Genomic DNA, 22387 nt, shown 5'->3' with positions numbered 1-22387 from the left:
ATCTTCTATTGTCACATTCAGATGCAAAATGAGACATCCACTGGACAAACATCATGCTCATTTACATCACCTTCACACATGGGTTGGTCTAATCTCTCTGAGTAATCAAATATTGCCCCGCGATGAATTTCTTCAGTTTCCTCAAGACTTACAAATACCTACAGTCTAGTACGATCGTACTCTAAGAGGAGCAATTTAACATCAACATCGTCCATTAAATATACTAGAGGAGAATCAATATCCATCTTATATTTCATCCTCATTATAATCTCAAACTCTGTCAAACTAACTTGCATGATATCATATACAAGATTTACCAACTCATTGTTCGTCAATGTGCTTGGAACTAGCAAACCCTTCAAACGGCCTCTAGTATAGCATTATTATGTATTGTCCCATATACCACAATAACGTAAGAATATATACTTATTCATTCTTCAAGAAAAATAGTACAGAAAGTGAGCATTTAGGAAAATAGGTAACTGTTAAATACTCGCTTCTCACTACTCAATTCTCGGCACTTGATACTCGGTATTCCCAACTCGATGCTTATTGTTTCATAACTCTCTCCCTTCATCCTCGCTCCATAGGGAGCTACTTGCATGTATCAGTGCACACTCACAAACTCACACTCACTCGTTCTCTTTGCTACATTTGTATGTCTCGTACATCGTCAGAAAAGTAAAAAAAAAAATGAGCAGAAAAAAAACACATTTACTTACTTAAGGTATGAGACAATATAGTGAAATGATCTCAATGACTTTATAACTGGATCTCCATCAAGAAAAACAAGTTTTGTGAAGTGGGTTTTTTTAAGGGAAAGTGATCCTGAATTTCTCTTTTGTGTTTCAGTTCTGTTTATTCTTAGTTAATAAAAAAATTACTTCACATTTCAATAAATCGATTTGAAATTCACCATGTATATGGTAAGAAAATTCCCCAATTTGTGTATGTTCGTACATGAGCATTAACTACAAAGCAGGTTCCGTATAGAGTGTCATGGATAATTCAAAACAATCGGGTATAAGGTTGATATGATTGAGCATACACGTGTCGATTGCAACTGTATCGAGTGACTATGAAACTGGGTATCAAGTGACCGTGCATTGAGGACTCATGGTGAGTTATCAAGGAACTTGTGACGAGCCATCGAGGACCGAGTAAATTCGTATTGGTAGGCGCGATGAGTGCATCTCAGGGGCAAATCGGTAAAATCACATGCTTATGACGTAAGCAGAAGACCACTTCCATTACTTTCTCTACAAGAGGCCAATTTTCATTTGGGCTTCCAAAATGAGGGAATTCGTACAAAAAAACCCCATAAAAAATATAAGTCATCTCCACATTCTCTTAAGTAGATAAGAGAATCTTAATGATTGAGACTAAATTAAACATTTTTTTAAAAACTTAGGAATTAAAATAGATTTTTTTGAAAATTTAAGAATAAAAATTGAACCAGATTCAAGGTTTAGGAATCAAAATAGGATTTAAATAAGAGAAATTACTTCAAATGGTAAAACTGTTGAAAATATTTACAAATATGTAAAATTTTGGAACTATCAATGATAAACGTTGATAGACATCGATACATTGTCTATCAATATATTTGATAGAAATCTATGGGTGCGTCTTTACATAAAAAATTTTAAAAACTTATACATCAAATTTGGAAAACGAATCGGTTTTCGGTGTTACCCCTCTCAGACCGACCGACGCAGGAGTTGTTCGGTAGGTTTTCACAGTTCAGTTTTCTTTTCACCTTCTCCTTGCGCGGCTCACTCTGTGAACGGTTTCTGTCACTCTCTACGTGCTCCTCGACGCCGGTCTCTGGAAACGGCGTCGCCGTTTCTCACCCTCTCTGCACCGCCATAGGTCACTGTCGATTCTCCTCGCCCTTGACTCTCTCTCGGTATCTCCCAATCGGCACGATTTTGAATACTCACTAACATTTTGTCACCAACGACGAAATCGTATGTTGAACCCCCCATTAACATTTTCTCTCTGTTAGCGTAGCGGAACTTCTCCGGCGATTCACTTGCTGGCTGCAAGCTTCCAAAGTATCCAGCGACTCTCCGATGTCTTCTCCGGCAAGTTATATTCTTTTCTTAATTTCTCTATATCTGTATTTTTAAAAAGAAGAAAGTATTGTTGTTTGGATTGTTTCGATTAGATGGAGGAAAAAAAAAAAAAGAAAAAAAGAAAAAAAAGAAGGCCTTGTCATATTTGATACCAGAATTGTCAATATTTTGTTCTTTGCAATTATTTGTAAGCTAAATGCCAATTTCAAGGCTGGTTTTTGGGATTGAAGGAGTTGGCATTCCGAATTTCACCATTTATGATTTGAAACTCTGATTTATATCTCTGTATATGTCAGAAGAAGAAAATGTGGCTGTTTGGATTGATGGAAATGCAGTTTGGAATTTCTTTTGATTGTTGTTTGGATTAGAATACCGTAAAGTTATAGTTGTAATTGACCATGGGTTGTGTTTGGTTGACAAAGTGGACTTCTTCTTTGGTCGGAAGTAGGAGAGATAAACTATAGGAACTCTAGAAATTGAGTTGGTGATTCCATTTTATTCTATTGGTTCTTTATATGAATTTTATTTGACGTTAATTGTTCTTTTCTAGAGCACGAAGTCTAACAATGGATTTTGAGTTATGTAGGGAATCAGAAAGAGTCAAGCAAGTGGCAACGAAATTCATCGAGGTTGGTAGTTGGAGCTTATTTTAATTTTACTTTTGGCAATTTCATTAAATTTATATTTATTTACTTATTTTTTAAAAACAAGAAATAGAACTTTTCATTGAATAAATTGTTTTCGTGTATATATAAGAGAAAGGAGATAGAGAAAATAATCTAAGAACAGCCTACGGATTGAGGGAAGAGAGCTTCCCCCACGCAACAAAGAAACTACTTATAGAAAGCCCTCCAATCAAGGAATAATAAAGAGAGGGAAATTATAAAAAGAATGAGCTAAAAGTAAACAATGGCACCACCAAGAAGCATTTAGCTGAACATAATCCCAAAAGATAATCAAAAGAGGTAGTCCTATCTTTCATAGTCCTTCTATTATGTTCCAAGTTTCCAACCACAAACTGCAGAAAAGAGTTCATGAAGCATACTTCTAGAGGATCCTGCTTTTTCCTTTTAAATTTGAACCGTTCAATGACTTGAACAGCCACTTTATCCACATTTTTGGGAAGACAAATTCTAATATAAAAAGATTCAGTAGTCTGCCCCAATATTGCGTAGTAAAGGAGCAATGTAACAGATATGATCCAAGATCTCTTGATCGGCAAAACATAAGTTTATTTTGATAGGAAACAACAATATGAACAAAAGCCTCAAACTCTTAATGGCCTTGATTATTCTTTCATTTATAAAGATTGAGAAGAATTTGTGTGGTTTCATTCCAGCTTCTATGAATACTCAAGATCTTAATCTTGGTGTCTTCTCTATTAGCTTTGAAGATTCCGATTTTGAAGAAGCCCAAAGGTCAGAAATTTCCAGTTTTGAAAAATTTGAATTTGAAAATTTCTCGAACTCCTTAGATATTTCCCAAGCTGATTTAATTCTCAAGGACATGGAAAGGTTTCCGGCGGTGTTGGGCAGTTCAAATGTTACATTCTTGCATGGAAAGGGCATTAATTGTGAAGATAAAAGTCTTGGATGTCAAGCAACAGATTTTTCTCTCCTCTGCATTAATTATTTTAGATGCTCAACGGTCAGATTTCCTCTCCCTTTCAAAGCAGTGTGCTGGAATTGAGGAATTTAATTCTGATTCTGAAATTATGGCTGTCAATCTTCCGGTTTCTGCCCCTACAGTTAATGTCCCTTCTTGTAACAGAAGTCTCCTTTTTTGTGGGCTTGGTGATTTATATGTCATGTATTCTTTTGTTTTTTTCTCAATGAAAGTAGTTCTTATAAAAAAAATGTTGCGTATTTCCCCTGGTATTAAAGGAGTAGATTTATCGTTAGCATTTAATTCGGCGGCAAACAACTTTAGAAACCCGTTGGAGGAAATGGAAAGGTCAGATTCCCATGCTTGCAAAACTCCTCAACATAAAATTGAAAGACCTACCTTTCCTTCTTTTAAAAAATTTTATTCTTGTAAACGTGGGGCCTCAGTAGTATCAAAGGGTGCTAATTTTTTTAACTTAGATGTGATTTACTCAGTAGTATCAAAGGGTGCTAATTTTTTTAACTGTGATTTAAGCATGTTGCACTCTTCCCCAAGTTCCAACATTAATTAGAAAAAGCCCGATATTAGAGGCTAATGCTTAGACCATATTGTCACAAGAACGATTATTCCAATTCCAAATTAAAAATTAAATCTAGTAAAAGAAGTTCCATCCGTTTCAAGTCCAAAAAGTCATTCGATTGAGGAAGAGCCTGACGATGAATCTACGGTATGTGTTAATAGTGGAGAACCGGAAATTTTGATTCCAAATTTGACCTTAGAACAGGAAGACGTTTGTTTTGAGAAAGAAGTTGCAGATCTCTTTCAAACTCCATCACTAAAAATGTCACCCTTCTTGCTCTCATGCAAGTTTTCCTTAATTAAGTCTCATCAAATTCCTTCTGAACTCTCCTCCCTTATTAAAAAAGTCACCCTTGCTCTCATGCAAGTTTTGACTGCTGTTATGTGAGCAACTGTTGGATAAGACTATTTTCGATTTTCGAGGTAAGTTGGGTGTTTGGAAACAATTTTCGTTCTAATGTAATGCAGATTTTGATGGGCACTACTATGAGGAAGAAGGCTAAATTACTTTGGATCAATGCCGTGAAGTCGCTGCTCACTGACCTTTGGTTTGAAAGAAATCAATGTGTCTTCCATGACAAGAGATTGGCTTGGTTTGAATGGTTCGAGACAGCCCAGCTGAATGCAACTTCTTGGTGCTCACCTTATAAACATTTTTCTGAATATTCACTCCAAGAATTAAGCCTAAATTGGAGTGCATTCATTTTTCCAGATTATTAGAGTCTCTTCCGAGTCCTACTATTCTTGTTGGTTGCACGGTGTAATGGACATTTTTATTGGGATAGTTTTTTCTGCTCTCTTTGTACCCATTGCTCTGGTTGTACTATGTTTTTGTTGGTTTTCTGTTAGTCTTTGTTATTCTTGTTCTGTTTATTTTGGAAATGATGAGGGTTCTATGGGGCTTTCAACCTAGTTGGGATGCCTGGGTGCACCTCTTGATCTTCGTGTCAAGTCTTGAAAGTTGTTAACCTTGTACTATGAGATTTGTCTCATTTCATTAACTTAATGAAAAGACTGTTTCCTTTTAAAAAAAAAAAGATGCTTTTTAAACGGTTAGAAGACTAGCAGTTAGGTTGATGTATTAAGATTTAATTAATTAATTAATTAGTTATTACTATTATTATTATGTTATTATTATATTGTTGTTGTTGTTGCATAGGTTTCAAGACAATCTTTATAGGAGTGAATATGTTACCTATCACAAAGTTTATGCGGTGAGACTATGGGGTGTCTCTTGGCAATTGTTGCAGCAATCATATGGAGAATAGGGTTTCACTTTCTCAAAGTCATTTTGAGAACAACGGGGCTGGTGATTCTAATAGAGAACAGAGTTCGAAGCGGAGAAAGGTAAATAATTCGTGAACTAGCACACACACTTGTATATATAATAGTTTTCAATTTTTTATAGAAGCTAAGGATGTTTGATGCCTTTTTATTACAAACATAGATACTTGAGCAGAAAAAAGTCATCGATCAACTCATTGATGTTGCTTGCGCTCAAAAGGACCATCTTTCACCTTTTCCGTCCTTTCGCCACTTCAACTGCGGTGGTATGCATACCATTATGCTGTATCATAAACATCCTAGAACCATCTAAATTTAATCTTGACAGAAAAAAAAATAAAAAGAAAGAGAGAAGAAAAACTCACCTTATTGTTATGAGTGGCCTGACAAAACACTGTGCTTATTAATTACGAGGACAAAAGTATGCCATTATTGATTGCATTGGATATTTTCATGCATAGAAAATTACTTCTTCAGAGGGTGACAAATCATACTTTGCATTTACTTATTTTACAAATCTCAATCAAGCATTGTAAAGTGCTTTCAAGCATTGATGTAGTTTGTGAAATTTCTAAGCCATACGTTTCTTCAACAATACATGTGTACAGCTATACGAAAACTAATTGATTGAAGGGTATGATTGGACAACTTATAAAGCAGAAGAAGTTTTTTAAAATTTTCTAAGCATAGAGGTAAGATTAAAAAAGTAGTAAAATCACGTGTGTAATTTATGATTATCCCTCCTTTTTATGTAGTGGTCTGTCAGATAGGTCTAATTAAGCTGGTTGGCTATGGTATCAAACCATGGTTAGTTTGTACTCAGGTTTCAAAGTATCAGAAGCAAAACTTAAAAATATCAATTGGATCTCTCTGTCTTGTATAAACTTTAGGACGCTACTGGTTTTTAGAGGTTCATTTGCAAACCTGTACAACCTTTTGGACAAAATTGAGCATGTGGGTCTTCTTGATTTTGAATATTACAAATTAAGATTTTAGATCATGTTATCAGGCTAGGCACATACATTTTCTTTCCTGAGTTAATGGGAATACGAGCTTATCAACGTAGTTTGGATGGTTTACATGAGTTGGTCTATCGTTACATAGTTTGTTCTGTTTGGGTCATTATTTTGATTCCCTGTAACTATTGTCCCGACACATTTGTTGAGGTATATACAATGTTTCACACGTTAGGATGGATGCCTAATTCTCTTTCATTTCTAGGTCTATCTTTATACCTTCAATCAGGCCACGGTGATAAACTTTCTTATTCTGTGAAGAAATACATTCAAAATCTCCTCAAGGTAACAAATTGGTTGTCTTGTTTCTCACATTTATATACAGCCATTCTAATTTAGGAAATGTTTCGAATACAAATTAATTTTTGGGTTGATAGATTATTCACTTTATTTTCTAAGATCAATATGGAGGGGCCATATGGATCCCAGTGGCCAATGGAAGAGAAGGTGAAGCATAGGGAAATGGTTTCAACACAAGCACATTATATATTTGTGCATGAGGCTTCAAATGCTAATGTGAATGGGATGTTTTCAAAATCAGATGCGGAGAAGACAACTACTGCTCTAAATAAAAAGGATCCCATGGTTGCATTCGTACACTTTCGATTTATTATCGAAGAGATGATACCTGTGCTATATGTGTATGAACTGCAGATTGAGCCTCGTTTCCAAGGGAGAGGGTTGGGGACTTTCTTAATGGAGTTAATTGAGCTTATTGCTTGCAAGGTTGTTTTCCGTTCTGCCTTTTCTTCATTTCCTTGTGTTTGAAAACATCGATACATTGAATAAATAAAGTTTCAAACTAAATGTGAAACTCCACCGAAGTTTTTCCATCTTAAGTTAATTTAATTAATTTTTCCATATTCTTCTTATACCTTCTGCCAATCTCTCTCTTGGATGCCTCTTTTATCTAATCATTCCTCTAATCTGCATTTTAATTTTTGTAGAACTGCATGGGCGCGGTGGTTTTCACTGTTCAAAAAGCTAACTCCAAAGCTTTGAATTTCTACCAAAGCAAGCTGCGGTAAAACACTAAAATGTCTTAACTCTAATTCTTTGGTGTCTATTTGTCGTTGAACTGTTTGAACACATCACTTTACAAGGACCAATCCATTTTAGTTTCAGCTGAATTTATTTCCTCCGATATAATAATATGAGTTGGACTCATTCATTATTTTTATCTAGGGATGGGTTCCTCCTGGTTTCATTCTTGATAGGTTTGAAGATTTGTACCAATTCATTTTTCTTTATTAGTGAAATGGAAAATAACTAATATTACTATTTACTAGTGTTGGGTCCCATGAAAAATAACTTGTTCTTCTTGAAAAATTTGAGTTGCCAAATAGATTTGTTTGGATGGACTTTTATGGCAGCCTTTGGCAAATTAGGAGGATTACTCACCATGTGGGATGAAAGCAAGGTTACACCTTTGGAATTCCGTAAAGGTGGTTACTCACTTTCTGATGAAATCGTGACTCAACGTAAGAATATTTGTTGGGTGACAAATGTTTATGGAGCAACAAATTACAAAGAAAGAAGATTCCTTTGGCCAGAACTCACTTTTTTATCTCATGATTGCATGGAATCATGGTGCATTGGGGGAGATTTCAATGTAATAAGATGGATACATGAAAGATTTCCCATTAGTAGAGTAACAAGAAGGATGAAGAAATTTAATAATTTTATTGAAGAGGCTAGTCTATTAGAAGTTTCTTTGTTTAATAGGAACTACACTTGGTCAAGGGAGGGGAATTCAAAATCACTCTCTCATAGACAAATTTTTAATCAACAAGGATGAGGATGTAATGTTCGACAATTTCAGAGTAAGTAGAAAAGCAAGAGTATTCAAGGATCATTTTCCCTTGCTATTAGAGGTTGGAGCAGTTAATTGGGGACCTCTCCTTTTCGCTTCGGCAGTAGTTGGATGTTAAATGAGGAATGCTCAAAGGTCATCAAACGGGTCTTGGAAATTGAATAGTCAAATGGTTGGGTTGGTTTCGTAATAAACTTAAGGTCGCGTAAGGTGAAAGAAGAGGTGAAAGCATGGTTCGCGACATATGAATTAGAAAGGAAAAGAAAAAAGAAAGATTTACTTTCGGAGTTGGAATTCTTTGACTTAAAAGCTGAGAAGGAGGATCTTTCAACAGGAGAGATGGATATTCGCTTAGCTATTAAAAGAGACCTCTTGAATTTATATCATTTAGAGGAAAGGAATCTAATTCAAAAAGTAAGTTGAATTGGTTAAAGTTGGGAGGTGAGAATACCAATTTTTTTTTAAGATTTCTTTTAGCAAAGAGAAGAAGAAATGTGATTACTGAACTATTATCAAGCAGTGGGGTTGTGTTGCAGTCATTTGAGGAAATTGAATCAGAAATTTTGAGTTATTTTTCCTCCTTGTACACAAGAATCCCAAGGTCAAGTTCTATTCCTTTTGATATATCATGGAACCAAGTCGCTCCTGCTCAAAATTCTTCTCTAATAGCTCCTTCTCGAAGTGAGGAGATCAAACAAGCAATCGAAGCCCTTAAGAAAAATAAAGCCCCTGATCCAGATGGTTTCACGGTAGAGTTTTTTGTTGAATATTGGTAGAATTTCAAGGATATCTTTCAGAAAATGTTTGATGAGTTTCACACAAACGGGCGGCTTAATGCTTATATGAAAGAGAATTTCATTTGTCTTATTCCAAAGAAGGAAGATCCTCTATATGTCAAAGACTATAAACCTATAAGTCTAACAAGGATGATGTGCAAGATACTATCTAAAGTCCTTATCGAGAGAATAAGAAAAGTAATGGCAAGTCTCGTTTCTAGTACACAAAAAGCATTCATAGGAGGAAGACAAATCTGTGACTCGATTCTAATAGCCAATGATGTAGTTGAAGACCTAAGCACAGACACTGACACGCGACACGGCGACACGCTGATTTTCAAAAAAGTAGGACACGACATGTCGGGTCACGTTTTTTTATTAAAAAAATTAAATATATGTCATGCAATAAACACATTGTGAAATATTCGATTTAAAGACATCATTAACAACCATACAATTCATGAAAATGATGATAATAGATAAGATGACTAACGGTCCAATGACTATTTTATAAGATGACTAACGGTCCAATGACTAACGGAGGTTTGGCTGTGGAGGTGTGGCCAACTGTCGTGGAGTGCATTTGGGCATGGAGTTTTGGGTATGGGTGTGTGGCCGACTTCATGGACTGTGTTTGGGCATGAAAGGTCGAAGGAAGGTCGAAGGAATGAAGGTTTTTGGGCGTGGTGGTGTGGAGATTGTTGGCTGGAAGGTCGAAGGAATGGAATGAAGGCTGGGCAGAAGTGGAATTTGATTTGAGATTTTAAGAAATTAAGAGAAAAAACAGTATAACCCTAAAAGCTAATTTTTGGGTTGGGCTAATATTATAAGGTTTTGGGCTGGGTTTTCGGGCTTAAAAATGATGGTTTCCTTGTTTTTTCATTCTAATTTTGCAGGTGTTGTGTCCTGAACGTGTCGCAGTCGTGTCCAGCCTTGTCATGGCATGGCGGAAATTAAAAAATAAAAAAATAAAATACCCGACACGCCAGCTGGCGTGTCGGACACGTGTTCGGCGGTGTATCGGGGCATGTCAGTGTCCGACACCGACATTTTGCCATCTTAGGAGTGTCGGTGCTTTATAGATGAAGACTACTAGGCAAAAAAAAAAATTGAATTAACGTGGAGCAAATTTGGATCATTTGTAAATTTTAAACTTGGAAATAGAGGTGATCATTCAAACCGCGTAAACCGAACCAAAATCGAATTAACGTGGTTCAGTATGATTTTCAAACTGTCTTTAGTAATTTGGTACGGTTTCAAAATTGAAAATTGAAGTAAAATCGAATCGAACTGCTTTATTATAAAGGATTTTGTGTGTGTGTGTGTGTATATATGTTGTATGTATATGTATATATATGTATGTGTATGTATATATGTATATATTCTTCACTTCAACCTCTTACACTTGGCATTGCCCAAACTCCCTCTCCCTTTTTCTTCGAGTTTCGATCGTTTCTCACTCTCCCAACCCAGCCAAGGAACGTTGCCGACCAAGGATAGGAATGCCTTTGTCTTCGCCTAGCCAAGGAATGTCGGCTGTCAGATCGGAGATCGTCGGAGTCCTTTCCTCCTTCGTCAGTTCATCTCCGCCCATCCAAGGAACACTCGGCGTTTTCATACGAGTTCCAATTGTCTCACTCTCTTGTTGAGCATTGACGATATAAAAAGACTTATTGGGATCAAATTTCAGATTTCAATTGCAAATTTCAGCCAAGGAACAGAAGACTAATTTCTCAAATTTCAGTTCGTTGAGCCCGATGTCGATGAGCTTGATCGTGAATGTCGAAAATATGAAAAAAGGCATTCATTTTTACAGGCCCTTGTGTCTTCTCTGACATAATTTTGCTACACTCGCCTTCATTCTTCTTCATCTCTCTGCTTTTACTTTGTGAAAGAGAGAGAAAAGCTTCATCCCTCTGCTTTTACTTTGAGAAAGAAAGAGAGGAAGGCTTCATTTTATTGCATGTTTTAGAGAAAACCCAAATTTGGTAGCTCTTTTGATGTAATTCGGTTGTGGTTTGGTTTGGTTTCATATAATAAATTTTCTAAAATTTGTAGTTCGATTGGGTTCGGTTTGGGACTCAAACCCTACTGAACCGAACTGTGAACACCCTACTTGAAAATGGAAGAAATATTTTCTTTTTGCTTGATTTATGGTGTCCAACTCTTTCATTTATTATTTAATATTTAATGTTTTCTTTGATTTATGGTGAGTTTCCTAGACTTTTTCGCATTGCTTCATTACCAAATGCCAAAGGGTAGTTGAAATGATCATTGGTATTCGGCCACTTGTTCTTGGAATTTATTATTCAAAGGCAAGTAAAAGATGAGGAGATCTTTAAATTTCAGCGGCTACTGTGCAGTGTAGAAGGCAAAAGAGTAAATCAAGCTCCAAATTCTGGGCTATGGTCTTTGGAGGCGTCAAGGAAGTATTCGGGGATCCTTGACTTTCAGTTCTTCTATTGATAAGGTGATGTCCTTGACTAAAAGACTTGAATGCTTTGGAAATCTAAGAGCCCCAAAAGTGGCACCATACTGATTTGGATATTGTTGTTTGGATCCCTTGATTGCTCGGATACTCTGCAACATAAGCTTCGGGATCAATACTTGTCTCCCTTTATTTGCCCACTTTGTTTAGCAAATGGTGAAAATTTGCAGCACCTGTTGACTGATTGTTCATTCTCCAACAACTATTGGCGGAAGTTATTCTCCCCCTACCACTTACATTGAGTTTTTGGGCAATCAGTTTGGGACAATATCTCTCAAATTTTGGTTTGTCCATTACTTTCAAGCCTAGTTACTAAGGTCAAATGCAATTAAAGCTTTGATTTTAGAAATTTGGTTAGAATGTAATTAGAGAATATTCCATGATAAATCTCCTAATTGGATAGATTGTTGTTGTTTAGCTCGTCTCCTAGCATCTTCATGGTGTCCTCAATCCAAGTTCTTTGTTGATTATTCTATTCAGGATATTTGTCTTAACTGGAGTGCTCTTATTTTCTTTGTGTAATCATGTATTCGAGGCATTTTGTAATTCATGAATAGATGTGTTTTCTAAAGGGATATGATGAGGGTGCTATGAGTATGCCAACCTAGTTGAGATATCTAGATGTCCCTACCGATCCTATGATTCTAAGATTCTGTGTTCTTTTTGCTTCATGTCTCATTGTAAATTCCTCAATAGCCTATTTTCATTTCATCAATGAAAAGTCTTGTTTCCGTTTCAATAATAATATTTAGAAAAAAGATTGGGCACGACACTATAATTTGATTTCATACAGATAGAGAGGTTCCATAGAAAAGGCCTTACTACAATTTGAGCAACTGCTTCTTGGTTATTTTATCAGTAATTAGTACTTCTATATCTAATTTCTTACATCATTCTCTTTCTATCTCCATTCTCATGTCCCTCCAGATCTTCCCCTTTCTAGATCTCCCTTCCAGCCCTCCTCTCCTCTTCCACTCTATCATTGAATCTTGCTTCAGTTTCAATTGCTTTCTTCAAACTTATCTATCTCGTAATTACAAAAATTTTAACAAGTTTTCTCACCCGTCCTATTCTCGTTGTGATTGCTTAGTTTAAGGAAGTGGCAGTGATAGTGCCCTGAAAAAATAATATTAACTCTGCTGTCTAGAGATCCATCTTTCATGAAACAAGCTTACTTTGGGCAAATGCAATAAAGGTATTGCTTGCTGAAATTTCGTTTGAAAGGAACCAACGAGTCTTTTATGAAAAAATCCTTAGCATGGAATAACTGATTTGAAGTTGCAAGGCTTAATGCATCTACCTGGTGCTCTCTTTCCAAGCCATTTTTTAAGCTTTTCGGTGCAAGACGTTTAAATTGGAGAGCTTTCATCTTCGGACATTAGAGTCATCTTTTTATATTATTTGATTCATGATTTCAGTTTGTTCTTTATTATGTATCTTCTTATGTTGAGAATTGTCTCTTTAAATTACTTCAATATTGGGATAGTTATGTATCTTCATTGAAGCGTACGAAATTTCTTACTTAACAAAGAAGCAATCTTTATTGAAGCGTACGAAATTTCTTACTAAACAAAGAAGCAATCTTCATTGAAGCGTATAAAATTTCTTACTTAACAAAGAAGCAGACTCTTAGAAAGAAGAGAATAAGGAGCCTCGTCCATCCAATCAGTCCGCTCTTTCATTTCCGCTCTTTCCACTCATTTCACTGTAGATTTCCGTTTTAGACTTTAGAGCGAGGATTGGAGTTGGCTTCTTTATCCGTGGTTGTTGTGGGGCGTACTCTCAATGTAAGCAACGCCAGATTTTACGTAGTTTCGTATATTGATTTTATCCCAATTATACGACGCTCGGTAATATCACTTCTTCCAAAGCACCCTTTTCTTAGTGCTACTTCCCTTGTTTATTGAGGACCAAGGGGAATCTCAAGATTCTGGAAATTGAAAACTCATAGAACCTACATTTGAAAAAAACAGCAGCAGATGAGTCTTAAGTTATCTTGCACCATTCAGGATGACCGTTGAAATAGAAGTACTTAGAGTTGGGTTCACCCCCCTCTTTGTGACCTCATCACTGAAATGAGTTTATCTGAAGATTAGACATAAAAGAATAGTGTTTGATCCGTTTATCTGAAGTCACGTCCCCGTCAACCTCTATTTTATTTATAGGAAAATTGATAAGTAAGGTTGAATAACAACTAACTAATTAACTGTTCACTGACTAACTTTTATTCTATCTCTCCTACATTTATTCTCAGTATACCATATTCCACCCCTCTAAATTCAGACCCCGAGGCTTATCAAGAAGCTAACTGGAATTTAGTAGGGGCAAAATAGAGTTTCAAATCTACCACATTGAATATTGGATTGATGTGAAGGTCAACCGGTAGCTCAATGCAATAAGCATTCGAACCATATTTTTATAGGATTGTAAAAGGCCCCAATTGTCTATCTTTCAGCTTGTTGTAAGTTCCAGTTGGAAATCTTGTCTTATGTAGGTGGATCATTACAAGGTCTCCTTTGAAATTGACTTCTCTTCTTGATTTGTCTTTAGTTTCCTTGTAAGACTGTGTGGTCTTCTCTAAATGGTAATGAACTTCTCGGTGCAATTCTTCTATTCTTTCAATCATACTTTCATCTTCAAGACTAATATTCCCAGAAGATAAATTGGCAAGATCAAATGTGAGTTTAAGAGGTTGAGTGTAATACTACTTCGAAGTGGCATCTTGTCGTTGATTTGTTTTTCATATTATTGAAAGCAAATTCCGCTTGGGTAAGGGAAAAATCCCATTGCTTTGGTCGTGAACCACTTAAACATCGTATGAGATTTTCCAATGTTCTATTGGTTACTTCAGTCTGGCCGTCAGATTGTGGATGTGAAGTGGTTCTGAATTTCAAACTAGTGAGAAACGATGAGATTGCATCACTCATTTTCTTGCATGCTAGAAAATGGACCATTTTGGTGAAACCATCCACAACCACCATGACTGCATCTTCTGACAAGATTATTGACATCTTTTCGAAGTTGTGGCCTATAGAATCGATTGGATACTAATTCAAACGTTTTGTCTTGGACAAAGTGCCCTTTAGACCTCCGGAGTGAGCTTCTTTTAGGAAGGTTTCTCGAAGAGATGTGTAAGAAACCATCCATAATATGGAAGTCTTCAAAATTCAAGATATTAGTACACTTGTACCAAATATCAGCAAAGTCTCGATCATTTTCATATAATTCTGTTAAGTGAGAAAATGTAGTTACTTCTGTAGCTAATGTAGTAAGAATCAACCCTTTTCTACTAAGTGCATCAACAACTTTGTTCTCCTTGGCTGATTGATGTTTGATCACGAATTCAAATCTTTGTATAAATGAAATCCACCGCGCATGCATACGGTTAATATTCTTTTGAGATTGTAAATATTTGAGTGAAAAGTGGTTTGTGATTAGGAGAAAGTCCTTGGATAAAAGATAATGCTCCCATTGTTTGAGAGCACAAATAAGAGCATATAATTCCTGTGCATATGTACTCTTTTCTGCCATGAGTGGGTGGCCTTGTTGAGATAGAACAACTCCAATATCGGAGGTACAAGCATCCGTTGCCACTTCGAAAGGTAAGGAGAAGTTTGGTAGTTTCAAAATAGGACTATTGCTCAGTTTGTTCTTGGTGTTTTCGAAGCTGATTTGTTGTTTTGAGCCCTAAGTGAATCTCTCTTAGGTATCCTAACATGAAACAGAATAGGTAGGGAATTGCCCTAACTATATTATTCCAGAAATAAGCTAACAAATACCTGAGTAAATAAAGGAAACAGACAAAATAAGAAAAAGATCTAAGTACAGAAAAGTAATCAAAGAAAAAAGGATAAGGCCTGGATTCGAGAGTGCCTCCCTCTCCCAAGCTTTAGCAATCTCTAAATTCAACATATCCCCAATGAATTCCCTCAATCTTCCTTATAACCTCCCGTCAGCTGGTCCCCACTTGGCGTAATTGACTCATGTCCCTTTCAGCTCTGCTTTCCCTATTTTGCCCCTCCTTTTGTAAGTGTGAATGATTAGAGGTCTTACAAGCTCCCTTTCTTTAGACAATCAGTCAAGGGTGTTGTCATAGAGCTGAAGTTCTTGATAAATTTCCTATAAAAGGAAGCCAAGTCATGGAATGCTTGAACATCTTTCACAAAACTGGGGGTAGGCCATTGAGTGACAACTTCAGTTTTCTTTGGATTGACTTTGATTTCACCGTGGCCTATTAGGAAGTCAAGGAAAGAAATTTCTTTCACAAGAAAGAGACACTTGTGATTGATATATAATTTTTTTGTTGTCAAGACTTAACAATTTATGAAGAAGTTGTAAATGCTCCTTAATGCTATTGCTATAAACCAAGATATCGTCAAATTATACGACAATGAATTTATTAAGAAAAGGATGTAATACTTGGTTCACGAGTCTCATGAATGTGCTAGGAGCATTTGAAAGACCGAATGACATAACAAGCCATTCAAAAAGTCCTTCGTTGGGCTTGAACGTGGTCTTCCACTCATCGCCCAACCTTATTCTTACTCTTTAAATCAAATATTGAAAAAATCACTGTTCCTCCAATTAGATCAAGTAGATCACTGTGATTCGGTTGATTGCTCAACTATCTACACACATTATCCAACTTCCATCTTTCTTTGGAGTAAGTAGAGCGGGCATTGCACATGGGCTCAAGATTTTCTTTGTTATGAAATCCATAAATCACTGTGATTTGGTTGATTGGTTGGCTTTTTAATATGTTTATGTAAAATTTCGTACTCCTTCGGGCTCATTTGATAATGAGGAAGGTGTGGTAATGTTGCTCCTGGAATTAAATCAATATGGTGTTGGATGTTCCTCAATGGTGGTAGTCCCTCGGGCTCATCTTTTAATTGAGGGAATTCATCAAAAAGTTCCTGTATTTCTAAAGAGACTTCACCATTTTGAGTGTTTTTTGGACTTTTCAGCAATTACAAGTCCTAAAACATCTACCTCTCTTTCCTTCATCAAGCTTCTACCACTATTGTGGCAAAAAGGTAGCTGCTGTCCTCTTTTTTCTGTTTAACTCCCTCATTAATCTTCTTACTCAATGGAAGTAGAACTACTTTCTTGCCCATCCAAAGGAATTCATAAGTATTTTCTCTCCTCTTGTGCAAGGCTCGAGTATCATTTTGCCATGGTCTTCCTAAGACCAAATGATATGTGACATCCTTGAAATGATTGTTTATCACATACTATTTGGTCTTTATAACTACTGCAAATTGAAAGATGGATAGTACAGATTTCACTTACTCTTGCTTCGCTGCTTTTTTTCACCCAACCAATCTTATAGTCGTTTGGATGAGCTTCCACCTTAAGATTTAAGGCTACTATTAACTTCTTGGAGACAAAATTTTCGCTACTTCTACTGTCAATAATGATATTGCACACTTGGCCATTAATTGTGCAACGTGTTATGAAGGGGCAATGTATTTGAGGGTTTTAGTCTCCTTTGGGAGTGATTAACATCTTTTGGAGAACACAAGATACCCTATCTCCATCATCCGATTCAATGAGCTCGGTTTCTTCTTCTTCATTGTGTTCAATCAAGGTTTCTTTATCCCATTCTTCCATGTATGCTTCCGTCTTTCTTTGTGGGCCATTTATTGGATAAGTGACCAACTTGGCCACATCGAAAGCACTTACCCAAAGAGGGTCGATTATATGGGTTTTGGATTCTTCTTAGTTGTTGTTTCTATGGACTTCTCTATCACTCCCTTCGAGCCATGTTTCTCTTTTTCTTTGGCTGAGGACATGGAAGATGGTTGATTAGTGATTTTGGATGAGGAGGTTATTTTCGAAAATGCCTCCCACGGGTGATAGGATCTACTAGCATGCAACGGAAGCAAACATTATCAATAAATAAACACACTAATTACATTTAATTTGAGTTCTAAAAAGCATGCTTAAATAGAAACTTCTGAAGAGGGTTTCTAAACAACATACATTTGATGAATTCTCCCAATTCCAAGTTGCTCTTCTCGTGATTCTAGCTTCAATTCAACGGTGAACCACCAAGAGATCTTCTCTGCTATTCTCAGCCTTGAATTTGAGTGGTGAAACTCTAAATTGGAGTGAATTTGTGAAGGGAAAAAAGGATTTGAAAGTGATGAATATACTTTCATGTAGAAACTAATTTTAGCAGCAAAAAAAAAAAAAAAAAAAAAAAACCTTACACCTATCAAAATGAAGAGTTTTATTCAACTCTTTCATGCAGGCATTTCTCGACAATCTAAATGCGAGCACCAAGATGATGAAGATAATGGACTAGGTGGTGATTCAAGGAGGAAACAAAATTACAATTTCAAATTCTGAAATTTGAAATAAAATGAGAAATTAATTTAATTTTAATTAATTAAACATATTTAAATAATTATATCATAATTTAATATCAAATATTAAATTAATCACACACCTAATTTAAAACATGAATCCTATTCATGTAATTAATATTTAAACATTATAAACTCTCCAATTTCGTTTAATTTTAATAAATTAAACGTTAATTAATTATATGAATATAATTATATAAACCCTCATTTTGAATTTGAACTATTCAAATTCAAACCTTAATTTTAATTTGAACATTTTCAAACTGAATTTCAATTTGAACAATTCAAATTCATATCATTCCAAATTCACTTATTTTATTAATTCAAGGTGTTCATGTTTTACGATCTAGTATAGGGACCTTATGGACCTACAGATCATGAGTTCCAACGATTTAAGATTAATTGGCTAAAATTCTTTAGACCAAATTAATCAGTATTCGTTAACTATCAAGTCACACCACTATAGCTAATTCATTGGTTTGATCAAGATCGAGTTAACAGGAGTTTGTAGTTAGCTCAGGGTTAAGATCGAGTTACCTAGGTCATCTAAGTGATATAGTCAGTCTTATACAATAAACAACATTATAAAGTAAGAGTGACTTATTTCTTAGTCCGATCTTACGCAAATTCATTGCATAGGACGACCCAACTCCATATGTCGATACATGAACGAATAAGGATTACTTCGTTTGTAGCACCTTACAACAAATTGTAACAACTACAGAGTGGGCCACATCCAATAGTGTTACCAGAATAAGGTACCCAACTTTATTCGTATATTATAGATCATTTTGACTATTTACTTGAACCGGATCCACTTTTATGTCTCCACATGAAGTTCAAGTATCCATATAATAATCATAGATCTTAGTTTATTGGATTTAGACTTTATAAGTGCAATTTATAGATTCAATAACAACATTATTAAATAAATGTTGAATAACATCTTTATTGATAATTGAATATGTTTAACTTTACAAACTGCGAGTTTTAGGACATACAACCCGACAATGGGTTCTTTCTTGAAAATTTCTTAGATCACATTTCATTAAGTTTTTTCACAGTCTCGTCAAAAGCAATTACATTAGCGAACATATTAAATTTATGAAGTTTCACCTTCTCTTTGATGTCTATATGCAATCCTCCAATGAATCTTGCAATCAAGTGTTGTTCATTTTCAGCCAAATTGGTTCTTGCCCCCAAACGATGGAATTCTTCTACGAAATTAGCCACTGATCGAGAGCCTTGTCTACAATTTTGGTATTGATTGTACAAGGTCTGCTCATAATTTGGAGGAAGAAACCTCTCCTTAATCAATTTCTTCATCTTCTCCCATGTTCGAATAGGTCTCTTGCCTTGCTGTTGACGATTTCCCTCCAATTGATCCCACCATGTAGATGCACCCCCTTCAATTTAAAAGCTACTAATTGTACCTTCTTGTGCTCCGGAGTGTTCATATAATCGAAGTTCTTTGTATTCTTGATCCAATCAAGAAATACCTCTTAATCATGCTTACCATTGTAAAAAGGTAGTTCTATCATCATCTTAAAGTTGTAAAAATCTCCCCGAGCATTACCTCTGCCTCCTCGGCCTCTTCTTGCATCAAGGTACTCTTCTTCTAAATCATTCTTGCTCGAAGAACTCCAATCTTGGAATTCTTGATGCCTTTCTTGCATTATTGGACGTCTTCTTGGTTCTTCTTGGAGTGGTCTATGGATTCTTGGACCCGTTCTTGACGGCTTTCTTGGTCCTCCAACGCCTTTTCTTCCTCCCCTTTCCCAAATTTGATTGAAAACCGGAGCTTCTTCTTCAACTTGGGCCGGTGCCAACCCTGCATTCATCCTTCTCATGATCATGGCCACATATTCTTGAAGATTGTTCAACGTTTCTTGCATTCCCTCCAAGGTACTTTCCACGAATAGCAAGCGTTGCATGGTGGATCTTGGAGAGAGGGTGGCGGTGTCTTCCACCTCTTGAACGAGCATCGGAGCATCATCTCCTACTCTTGGATGCACGTGTCTTTCTCTCGCCATTTGCTTGAGGATGCTGCTGCTCTGATACTACTTATTCTAACTCCTCTCCATTTATTCTCAGTACACCAGATCTCCACTTTGTGCCTGTCTAAAAAATCAAGAGAGGTTCACAATGATTGGGTACTTTTTTTCCCCCCTTTTGGAGCCAGATGACAGAGATTTTGCTTTTCAACGAATAGAAGTTTTTTCCAAAAAAGACCGAGGTTGGATGCAAGATTCGGTGATTTAGAATCGAAGTTTGGCAATGACATTCCTTGTGGCAAGAGTTGAGTGCGAATTCTTGACTAGAGACGAGCGAGAGCTAGGAATGCACTCGATGAGCAGACAAGGGATGAGGAGGGTTCGCGTCTATACGTGTAATGTGGTGGTTGGGCCGCCAAGCGGGCGGCAAGAGCTGTGGGCATGTGCTTGGTAGGCCAACACCCTAGTAAACCGGGTGGGGCACTCCTGAGTAGGTGTGGGCTCTTCCTCATTAACTTACTAATGTAGGTTGTTACCTTTTCTTTTCTTGTGATGTGGGAGAGGAAGGAAACATATTTTGTCTTTTGTGTTGTGGGAGAGGGAAAGGAAACATATTTTTTGGGAGGATCAGTTGGTGGGAGATGCACCACTTTGCACGACATTTCCTCTTCTTTTATCGTCTTTTACAAAACCATTTTTGGGGTGCGCATTATTGTAAGATCTTTGGAGGAGAGCAATATTAGTGTTTAGAGGTTTGGGAAGTGATCCAAGTGATGTGTAGATCCTCTCTAGTCTTCATGTTTATCTCTAGACTTTGGTTAAAACGTGTCCTTTTTTGTTTTTTTTTTTTTTAAAATTATTAAATCGATTTATTTATTAAAATAAAATATATATTTTTTTAATCATTTGAAAGGTATCATTTTCAAGATTGGAAGCCCTTTTTGTAGAGGTGCTCCTCTTTTATGTGGTTTGGTTTTTTTTTGGAGGTCCGTATATTCTTTTATTTTATTTTCAAAGAAAGTTGTTTCTTACTTTAAAAAAAAGAAAAGAAATCACTATAAAACCCCATCCTATATCAGACATTATTTTTTGTTCTCGATGATCTGGCAGGATTTGCAGATGTGTTTTGATTGACACGTTATGTGGACGAAATGGTACATTAAATGAAAATCAAGATTGTCTTTGTTATGAAATCCATAGTTTACACCAACTTAATAGGACATCTTAGTCACTTCTCGAGTTTTGATGCTGAATTGATTGGAATTATCTGTAGCTGTATTATTCTTTTGATTGGATTGACTAATATTTGCCTTCCGTATTCTCTTTTACAGATATACCATTTCATCTATTTCACCCTCACGCGTCAATTTATTGGTATGCTATGCACTGCACACTACATGGCATTAGACTGCATGCTGGCGTTTTCTAAAGCAGTATTCTGAACTTAGTTGCTGCTTATTCCCAGATGACAATAGAAACGAGCTATGAAATTCTTTGCAAGGCATTTAATGAAGAAGCTAAAGCTGTTTTGGAGGTATGATTCCATTCTCTGTAGTTCGACTAAATTTTGTTGCGTAAAGGGCGAAATAACGTGTTCATATGAATTTCTTGGGCTCCAGAATCTATTCTCACAGTTAATTCGAACGCAGTGGTAGCTATTATATCCAAAATGCATGTTTCAAAGTATTGCTTTTAGTACGGCATGATGGTAGCTATTATATCCAGTAATAGGGCCCTTACAATTTTTTAAAATTCCTATTTTATCCTTATTGTATCTCTTCGTTAAATCTTTTGGGCAGATACTTCAATCATAACCTTTCATCAAAGCATCTCTCTCCCGAGAGACTTCACCCTTTCTACAATAACTACCCTAGCCTACTTATTTATTTAAGTCTGCAATTTTTTTTTGTCGGATATTGTTCTTAAGAGCAACCATTTCAAAATTAAGGTTGAAGTCCAAAATGGCAATTTCAGTTTCTTTTTCCCCCTCTTTTATGTTTGTTTGATTGTTTTTTTTTTGGAGAAATAGTGAACAATTTTTTTGTGACTTATGTTTTGTAGAGGTGTTAGAGAGGCGATGGATCCACGACATTGTTTTACTAAGTGTTGGAGTAAGGAATTGATGGTTGTTTTGTTCGTGTTCTCTTAGATGCACACTTTTTCTGTTTTTAGTTTAACAATTTTTATGTGATTACAAATTATTTGTAGAAAGGCATGTAATTGGATAAGATTTTTTTGGCATCTAAGGCATTACGGTAAAAAGGTAGCTACATTTATTTATTAATATTCATATTTAGGGTTTTTCTTAATAAATTTTTTAAGGGCAAAAAAGATTTGGAAAAAAAATATCTTTGCCAATAGATGTTAATGAGTAAGTTTAATA

General features: G+C 35.9%; 1 protein-coding gene across 8 annotated transcripts in view; it reads left to right on the top strand.

Annotated features, from left to right (window-relative positions):
• Nucleotides 1-1660: 1660 nt before the first annotated feature.
• The window catches only part of LOC120083294 (N-alpha-acetyltransferase 40), a 24682-nt gene continuing 3955 nt past the window's right edge, over nt 1661-22387 (top strand). For 2 of the 8 annotated variants that reach the window (XM_039038972.1, XM_039038971.1), the window contains exons 1-10: nt 1661-1909; nt 2009-2091; nt 2665-2707; nt 5422-5609; nt 5710-5812; nt 6768-6847; nt 6962-7288; nt 7510-7586; nt 21336-21378; nt 21470-21538. In XM_039038972.1, coding sequence (XP_038894900.1) covers nt 5520-5609; nt 5710-5812; nt 6768-6847; nt 6962-7288; nt 7510-7586; nt 21336-21378; nt 21470-21538 — 789 coding nt within the window. In that variant the 5' untranslated portion in view covers nt 1661-1909; nt 2009-2091; nt 2665-2707; nt 5422-5519. Of the gene's footprint in view, nt 1910-2008; nt 2092-2664; nt 2708-5421; nt 5610-5709; nt 5813-6767; nt 6848-6961; nt 7289-7509; nt 7587-21335; nt 21379-21469; nt 21539-22065; nt 22268-22387 lie in introns of all 8 variants that reach the window. The other 6 variants (XM_039038979.1, XM_039038978.1, XM_039038976.1 and 3 more) reach the window with 6 other exon arrangements.

This window comes from Benincasa hispida, chromosome 8 (assembly GCF_009727055.1).
Source record: "Benincasa hispida cultivar B227 chromosome 8, ASM972705v1, whole genome shotgun sequence".
Taxonomy (NCBI): domain Eukaryota; kingdom Viridiplantae; phylum Streptophyta; class Magnoliopsida; order Cucurbitales; family Cucurbitaceae; genus Benincasa; species Benincasa hispida.
The sequence above is the reverse complement of the archived record's forward strand: the minus strand, read 5'-3'. Positions and strand labels throughout refer to the sequence as shown.